This window comes from Nerophis lumbriciformis, linkage group LG12 (assembly GCF_033978685.3).
Source record: "Nerophis lumbriciformis linkage group LG12, RoL_Nlum_v2.1, whole genome shotgun sequence".
Lineage (NCBI taxonomy): Eukaryota > Metazoa > Chordata > Actinopteri > Syngnathiformes > Syngnathidae > Nerophis > Nerophis lumbriciformis.
In genome coordinates this window covers 9,488,695-9,497,912 of record NC_084559.2, presented here as the reverse complement: position 1 = coordinate 9,497,912, position 9,218 = coordinate 9,488,695, and the positions used below count along the sequence as shown (strand labels likewise).

Genomic DNA, 9,218 nt, shown 5'->3' with positions numbered 1-9,218 from the left:
AAAGTAAATTTATTGTACAGAATTAGAAAGATATTTTGAAAAAAGACAAAAGTTCAGGTTACAAAAGGAAGCATTGATCAGTTCAGTAGTTTATGAACTACTTCTGGTGTGTTCAGGCAGAGAATCTGCAATAAAGTTGTTTTAGTGTCAATGAGTCAGTTTGCATGACAGTGGCCATTCCCAAAGCAGTGGTTAAGCTTCTGGGAGGTTCTCTTGGCCAACCTCACTCTCCCTCGGTTCTTCAAGGAGGCCGTGTACTGATTGGACTTGAGTTTGGAGTAGTAGTCGGAGAACTTGTTGAAGAGGATGGATATGGGCAGACCGTTGAGGATGATTCCGAAAGCGATGCAAATGAAGGCAAAGAGGCGACCCAAGATGGTCTCTGGGTAGACGTCGCCGTAGCCCACGGTGGAGATGCTGACCTGTGAAGTCACAAGCTCCATTCAGTCAGTCTAGTTTGGCTTTACAAAAATAATACGCTAATGACGTTAATTACGACAATAATAATTGTGTGCTGACTCATTTTCAGTGGGTAGTCCAATCTGTAGAAGGCTGTCAGTAAACATAATACAAGGTGTTCCACTGAAGTGTTGTGGGTAAGTTACATTTTTTCAAACCAAAAAATAAAACAAGAAGATCACACGTTTGCATATCTTATAATTAGTGGTTACAATTAATGCTTACAACACTGTGGAAAGTTAGTACCCTCTAAAAGGTTTTAAACAACCCCTTTGAGTCTCTGTAGACCAGTTGACCAGTAAAGGTCAAACTTCTAATTAATAACCTCCTGAGACCCAGCGTCCTCTGAAGTGGACATTCATGTTGAGTATATAACTTTCTGAGAACAAACGTCCTCCAAAGTGGACATTTGTGTCAAGCAGAGTGGACATTTGTGTTGAGTTTATAATCTCCAAAGACCCAGCGTCCTCTGAAGTGGACATTTGTGTTGAGTTTATAATCTCCAAAGACCCAGCGTCCTCTGAAGTGGACATTTGTGTTGAGTTTATAATCTCCAAAGACCCAGTGTCCTCTGAAGTGGACATTTGTGTTCAGTTTATAATCTCCAGAGACCCAGCGTCCTCTGAAGTGGACATTTGTGTTCAGTTTATAATCTCCAGAGACCCAGCGTCCTCTGAAGTGGACATTTGTGTTCAGTTTATAATCTCCAGAGACCCAGCGTCCTCTGAAGTGGACTTTTGTGTTGAGTTTATAATCTCCAGAGACCCAACGTCCTCTGAAGTGGACATTTGTGTTGAGTTTATAATCTCCTGAGACCCAGCGTCCTCTGAAGTGGACATTTGTGTTCAGTTTATAATCTCCAGAGACCCAGCGTCCTCTGAAGTGGACATTTGTGTTGAGTTTATAATCTCCAAAGACCCAGCGTCCTCTGAAGTGGACATTTGTGTTGAGTTTATAATCTCCAGAGACCCAGCGTCCTCTGAATTGGACATTTGTATTAAGTTTGTGACTTCCTAAGAATCAGTGTCCTCTAAGGTGGACATTTGTGTCAAGCATAGTGGACATTTGTGTTCAGTTTATAATCTCCAGAGACCCAGCGTCCTCTGAAGTGGACATTTGTGTTGAGTTTATAATCTCCAAAGACCCAGCGTCCTCTGAAGTGGACATTTGTGTTGAGTTTATAATCTCCAGAGACCCAGCGTCCTCTGAATTGGACATTTGTATTAAGTTTGTGACTTCCTAAGAATCAGTGTCCTCTAAGGTGGACATTTGTGTCAAGCAGGGTGGACATTTGTGTTCAGTTTATAATCTCCAGAGACCCAGCGTCCTCTGAAGTGGACATTTGTGTTGAGTTTATAATCTCCAGAGACCCAGCGTCCTCTGAAGTGGACATTTGTGTTGAGTTTATAATCTCCAGAGACCCAGCGTCCTCTGAAGTGGACATTTATATTAAGTTTGTGACTTCCTAAGAATCAGTGTCCTCTAAGGTGGACATTTGTGTCAAGCAGGGTGGACATTTGTGTTCAGTTTATAATCTCCAGAGACCCAGCGTCCTCTGAAGTGGACATTTGTGTTGAGTTTATAATCTCCAGAGACCCAGCGTCCTCTGAAGTGGACATTTGTGTTCAGTTTATAATCTCCAGAGACCCAGCGTCCTCTGAAGTGGACATTTATATTAAGTTTGTGACTTCCTAAGAATCAGTGTCCTCTAAGGTGGACATTTGTGTCAAGCATAGTGGACATTTGTGTTCAGTTTATAATCTCCAGAGACCCAGTGTCCTCTGAAGTGGACATTTGTGTTCAGTTTATAATCTCCAGAGACCCAGCGTCCTCTGAAGTGGACATTTGTGTTGAGTTTATAATCTCCAGAGACCCAACGTCCTCTGAAGTGGACTTTTGTGTTGAGTTTATCATCTCCAGAGACCCAGCGTCCTCTGAAGTGGACTTTTGTGTTGAGTTTATAATCTCCAGAGACCCAGCGTCCTCTGAAGTGGACATTTGTGTTGAGTTTATAATCTCCAAAGACCCAGCGTCCTCTGAAGTGGACATTTGTGTTGAGTTTATAATCTCCAGAGACCCAGCGTCCTCTGAAGTGGACATTTATATTAAGTTTGTGACTTCCTAAGAATCAGTGTCCTCTAAGGTGGACATTTGTGTCAAGCAGAGTGGACATTTATGTTCAGTTTATAATCTCCAAAGACCTAGCGTCCTCTGAAGTGGACATTTGTGTTGAGTTTATAATCTCCAGAGACCCAGCGTCCTCTGAAGTGGACATTTATATTAAGTTTGTGACTTCCTAAGAATCAGTGTCCTCTAAGGTGGACATTTGTGTCAAGCAGGGTGGACATTTATGTTAAGTGTATAACTTCCTGAGAACAAATGTCCTCCAAAGTGGACATTTGTGTCAAGCAGAGTGGACATTTGTGTTGAGTTTATAATCTCCAGAGACCCAGCGTCCTCTGAAGTGGACATTTGTGTTCAGTTTATAATCTCCAGAGACCCAGCGTCCTCTGAAGTGGACATTTGTGTTGAGTTTATAATCTCCAGAGACCCAGCGTCCTCTGAAGTGGACATTTATATTAAGTTTGTGACTTCCTAAGAATCAGTGTCCTCTAAGGTGGACATTTGTGTCAAGCAGGGTGGACATTTATGTTAAGTGTATAACTTCCTGAGAACAAACGTCCTCCAAAGTGGACATTTGTGTCAAGCTGGGCCTGAGCTCATCTAAGATGGACTGATGCAAAGTGGAAAAGTGTTCTGTGGTCTGACGAGTCCACATTTCAAATTGTTTTTGGAAACTGTGGACGCGGTGTCCTCCGGACCAAAGAGGAAAAGAACCATCCGGATTGTTCTAGGTGACAGACCTACAAGGCCAGATATAGGTGACAGACCTACAAGACCAGATATAGGTGACACACCCACAAGACCAAATATAGGTGACAGACCTACAAGACCAGATATAGGTGACAGACCTACAAGACCAGATATAGGTGACAGACCTACAAGACCAGATATAGGTGACAGACCCACAAGACCAGATATAGGTGACAGACCTACAAGACCAGATATAGGTGACAGACCTACAAGACCAGATATAGGTGACAGACCCACAAGACCAGATACAGGTGACAGACCCACAAGGCCAGATATAGGTGACAGACTTACAAGACCAGATATAGGTGACATACCTACAAGACCAGATATTGGTGACAGACCTACAAGGCCAGATATAGGTGGCAGACCTACAAGACCAGATATAGGTGACAGACCTACAAGACCAGATATAGGTGACAGACCTACAAGACCAGATATAGGTGACACACCCACAAGACCAGATATAGGTGACACACCCACAAGACCAGATATAGGTGACAGACCCACAAGACCAGATATAGGTGACAGACCTACAAGACCAGATATAGGTGACAGACCTACAAGACCAGATATAGGTGACAGACCTACAAGACCAGATATAGGTGACAGACTTACAAGACCAGATATAGGGCAGCAGTCACCTAGTTTTGCTTACACATTTAGGTCACAAGTGGTTCTTCAGGACTGTAAGTATGTTGAGTGTGGGGTGGTGGAGCATATAAGGTCTTAGAGATTAAAGCTTGTTGCAAAAAACATCAAATTTAGAAATTCAGAGGTTTGCATTGCTGTTTTAACAACTAAAAAGGTTCTGGGTTCAAATCCCAGATCAAACTTTTTTGTATGGAATGTGTATGTTTTGTCTGTGATATACATATACATATACATATATATATATATATATATATATATATATATATATATATATATATATATATATATATATATATATATATACTGTATATATATATATATATACACATACATACATACATACATATGTGTATATATATATATATATATATATATATATATATATATATATCAGTGACGTGCAGTCACTAGAGGCAGGTGGGGCGGGGCCTCACCTGCCATCATGGAAAGAAAAAAAATTTAAAAAGAAAAAAATATATATTAAATTGTTAAATGTATCCAGTGATTATACTATACTTATTTTCCATTTAACTTCACCAGTTTTAGATTATTTTTATTCAAAATCGCTGAATTTTCACATTTGCCGTTCAAATACTGAGAAGAGACGGTGCGGTGAACAGCAGCCAGTCGAGGCACGTCACTCAATGCCTCAACATGGATTGCGCAATGACTCGGCTAACTGCTGGCCTGCTGTGCAGTGAGACCGTATTGCTATATGAATTATATTATACATTTCCATAGTTTAGTTAGCTGAGGTATATAATGTACAGTGTATTTTGTCAACAACTGTATGTGTGTAAAGTATTTATTGTGCTGAGCGATCATAAAACGGCTGCAAAAGACGCACTGGCTGAGGCTCGCCTCCTGCACCCCCGCCGTAGAATGCACGGCAACCCCTGACGGGAGTGTTATATCAACTAAAGCCCACACTTCAACTTTCCACGTGCAAGATTGAATCTATTGAAAAAAGTTATTTCATGAGAAGCCAAAAAGTGCAAAAACAATAATGTTCGTGTTGGAGGAGTTGTGAATGACTGCAGGGCCACAACATTAGGTACACCTGCAGACTGCAGGTGTATCTAATTCACAACTCCTCCAACACGAACATTATTGTTTTTGCACTTTTTGGCTTCTTATTAAATAACTTTTGTAACCTATTTTTATGGGCTTTCCTCTTTGTGATGTTAAGTTCCTGTTATGCGCTGTTATACAGTATATGCCTCGAGCTCTTATTTTGAAGGCGCTAAGAGCGGAATTTTGACACGTTGGAGTGGAGCGGAAGTTTTTGAAAGAAGGTAAATAAAGTGGTCCTCGTGTAATCTGGAGCCTCCGTGTTTGTTATTTTGTAGTTTCATACAGTATAGGCCACATTTATAAACCCTCGGTTACACTTTTTTAAATAAATTCAATCTTGCACGTTTAAAGTTGAAGTGAGGGCTTTAGTTGATATAACACTCTATAAACTATGAGCTTTTAAACATAACCCGTTAACTGCTGCCAATCAAATGGTGAATAAGATACTCTTTAGGGTTCATATGTTTGTAAATCTGACTGTGATGAAGTCAGTGCCTCACCAGCCATCAACCTCACCGCACGTCACTGATATATATATATATATATATATATATATATATATATATATATATATATATATATATATATATACATACACATATATATATATATATATATATATATATATATATATATACATATATACGTATATATATATATACATATATACGTATATATATATATATATATATATATATATATATATATATATATATATATATATATATATATATATATATATATAAACCTTTTGAAAACAGGTTGTCGGCAACTAAAACTCTGCTTAACTGCTGACGTATGATGTATGATGTATGATGTATGATGTATGACGTATGATGTATGATGTATGATGTATGATGTATGATGTATGATGTATGATGTATGATGTATGATGTATACGTGCAGCGAGTAAACGCAGAGACGGCGCAAAAGAACACATTTTTAAAAAACGGATTCTGAAATTATTATTATTATTATTTTTAATTATTGATTCTTAAAAATGATACATTGATTTAGAATTGGAATAAATACAAATTGTGATTTGGATGCTAATAACATTTTTTAGCACCCCTAATATTAAATGACAAAATAAAAAAATATAGCGTAAGATTGTATATTATATACGATTGTACGAGCGTGGAAAAAATGCCATCAATGTGCAACTACATTTCTGCGTTCCCTTGATTCATACACATGTGCATGAATTCCAATGGGGAGCATGTCTCACCAGAACACCGGCTCTTAAGATTGTCATGGCCCTATTTTATCTTTAATATTGCTAGAGTTAGAATTTAAAAGTTGCTCATCAAAATTAATCCTCCAGGGCTCCAAATAAACAACTACCGTATTTTCCGCACTATTAGCCGCACCTAAAAACCACAAATTTTCTCAAAAGCTGACAGTGCGCCTTTTAACCCGGTGCGCTTTATATATGGATAAATATTAAGATTCATTTTCATAAAGTTTCGATCTCGCAACTACGGTAAACAGCCGCCATCTTTTTTCCCGGTAGAACAGGAAGCGCTTCTTCTTCTACGCAAGCAACCGCCAAGGTAAGCACCCGCCCCCATAGAACAGGAAGCGCTTCTTCTTCTACTGTAAGCAACCACCCGCCCGCGTAGAAGAAGAAAAAGCGCGCGGATATCACCGTACGTTTCATTTCCTTTATGTGTTTACATCTGTAAAGACCACAAAATGGCTCCTACAAAGCGACAAGGATCCGGTTCATGAAAAGACGCAATCTCTCCATCCGCACACGGATTACTATTTCACAGCAACTGATATTCCTGTGAACCGCACTGTGGATACAACGGGAGCACGTACGGTGAATATTCGCACCACAGGGAATGAGAAGTCATCCTTCACTGTGGTTCTAGCTTGCCATGCTAATGGCCAGAAACTTCCACCCATGGTGATATTCAAAAGGAAGACCTTGCCAAAAGAGACCTTTCCAGCCGGCGTCATCATAAAAGCTAACTCGAAGGGATGGATGAAGAAAAGATGAGCGAGTGGTTAAGGTAAGTTTAAGTTTACGCGAAGAGGCCGGGTGGCTTTTTTCACGCAGCTCCGTCCATGTTGATATACGTATGTTTGTGATTGCACATTTGCGTACATTTTGGGAGTGAACAGAGTTGTTAGAACGCTGGTTTTTAATATATTATTAAAGTTTGACTGACCTATCTGACTGTTTTTTTGACATTCTTTTAGCGCAGTTAGATGCGGCTTACAACACCGGGCGGCTTATAGGTGGACAAAGTTTTGAAATATGCCGTTCATTGAAGGCGCGGCTTTTAACCCAGGGCGCCTTATGGTGCGGAAAATACGGTAATAAAAATATAAAACTGTGCAACTAAATGCAGGAGCCCTGCTCTAAAGCATTTTTGTAGTTTTTAGATTCGTACACTTCCAGTCAAACTTTGAGCAAGACTTACCGACGCCCACCACCATGCGTGAGGAATGCTGGTGAAGTTGGTTTGAGGCATGTCATGCTCTACGGTATAAACCATGGCAGAGAAGCTGAAGATCCCCATGGCGATGAAGAGGAACAGGCAGCCCACTTGCTGGTAGCACTGGCGCAGCGTGAAGCCGAACGCCCGCAGGCCCGTGGAGTGTCGCGCCAGCTTTAAGATGCGAAAGATCCGCATCAGTCTCATGATCCGCAGGACTTGACCCAGTTTCCCCACCTGCCCGACCGCCTGCATGTCGGCTTCGTGCTTCATGTAGTTTTCCTCGTTGTCGAAGAACTCCAGGACGGCCTGCAGGTACTGAGGCAGGATGGCGATCAGGTCTACGGTGTTTAGCACACTCCTGCTGAAGGATTGGAGGTCCGGGGTGGACATGAGACGTAGCAGGTACTCCATGGTGAAGAAGGCGATGCACATGGACTCCACGTACTCCCAGTAGGTCTTTCCACTCAGCTGCCCCATGGGAGTCCTGTACTGCATCTCCTCTACTGTGTTCAGTGTCATGGCCACCAGTGAGATCAGGACAAAGAGACTGGAAGCCACCGCCATCAGCTTGGCCTTGACTGACGAAAACGGCTTCTCCATCAAGTTCCAGATAGCTCGTCGCTTCTGGCCCATGAACATATCTTGGAAGAGCTCTTCGTTCTCCTCGATCTCCACCTCAGCCTCCAGCTCCCTCTGGATCTTCAGTTGCTCGTTCAGCTCGTCCTGCCTCTCCTCGAAGGAGATGCGGCAGCAGCGGTGGGTGTTCTTGATCCTCACCCCCCAGTAGTTGATCTCTTCCAGGAAGTTGCGGGGGCACAGCTCGTCCTTGATCCACAGCACGCCGGTCCGGTAAAAATTGAAGATGCTGTGAAAGATGTCGGGGTCTCTGTCGAAGAAGAACTCATTGCCCGTGACGGTGTAGTCGTCACACAGGTCCAGCTTCCTGTTGTGGTCGGCGTAGGTGGCCAGCCGTCCTATTCTGGTCTTAGGGTACCTGGCTGCCATCTTGTAGGCTATCTGGTAAGGCTTCCCGCCTACGTTGATGTTGATCATATAATTTGTCTTAGATGGGGGTATCTGCTTGGAGGAGCCGGGCTGCGCATCGTCGTCTTCGTCTTCATACTCGGCGTAGATGTCGTAGATGTCTTTACTCAGTTCTTTCATGGAGTTCCATGTCCGCACGCAGCTCTCCGCTGACGGGTAGGCGATCTCGGAAGACCTTCGTTTGACATCGGGATCTGTGACTTTGTAGTTTGGGAAGAGACTCTGTCTCCTGTTGAAAAACTGGCCTACCTTGCTGGTGCTCCCCATGTCAGTGTAGAGACTGGAGAGCAGACAGCACTCAAACCTGCCAGCATTACTTGTGTCTAATACCCTTTTACCTACGCTTGAACAGGATGCCTCATGGCCCCATTAATGTTGCTGACTGAGACGATCCACGTGCTTACAGGACATCTAAATACCATTATCCCCTGCTGATCTCCAAGGATAACATAACGCTGGCCGGGCGGCATATCTCAATAAATGGGTATCAATGCCCATTTTTTTTCATTTGAACTGTAATCTATGACATTGATTGATAGTGATTAGTGTTCAAATGGGTGATTCAAGCACCATTTTTTGTTTGTTCATAAATGCATGGAGTGTGTGATTCATTAATCTGTTTGCAATCCTCTCAGATTACGCAAAGGAAGTCATATTGAAAAGCTA

General features: G+C 41.9%; 1 protein-coding gene across 1 annotated transcript; it reads right to left on the bottom strand.

Annotated features, from left to right (window-relative positions):
• Positions 1-8,870, bottom strand: LOC133622984 (potassium voltage-gated channel subfamily V member 2-like). The gene is made up of 2 exons (XM_061985854.2): positions 7,491-8,870; positions 1-422 (listed from the first exon to the last, which is right to left on the bottom strand). Exons 1-2 carry the CDS (start codon positions 8,817-8,819, stop codon positions 156-158), a joined length of 1,596 nt encoding a protein of 531 aa, XP_061841838.2. The 5' UTR covers positions 8,820-8,870; the 3' UTR covers positions 1-155.
• Positions 8,871-9,218: the final 348 nt, after the last annotated feature.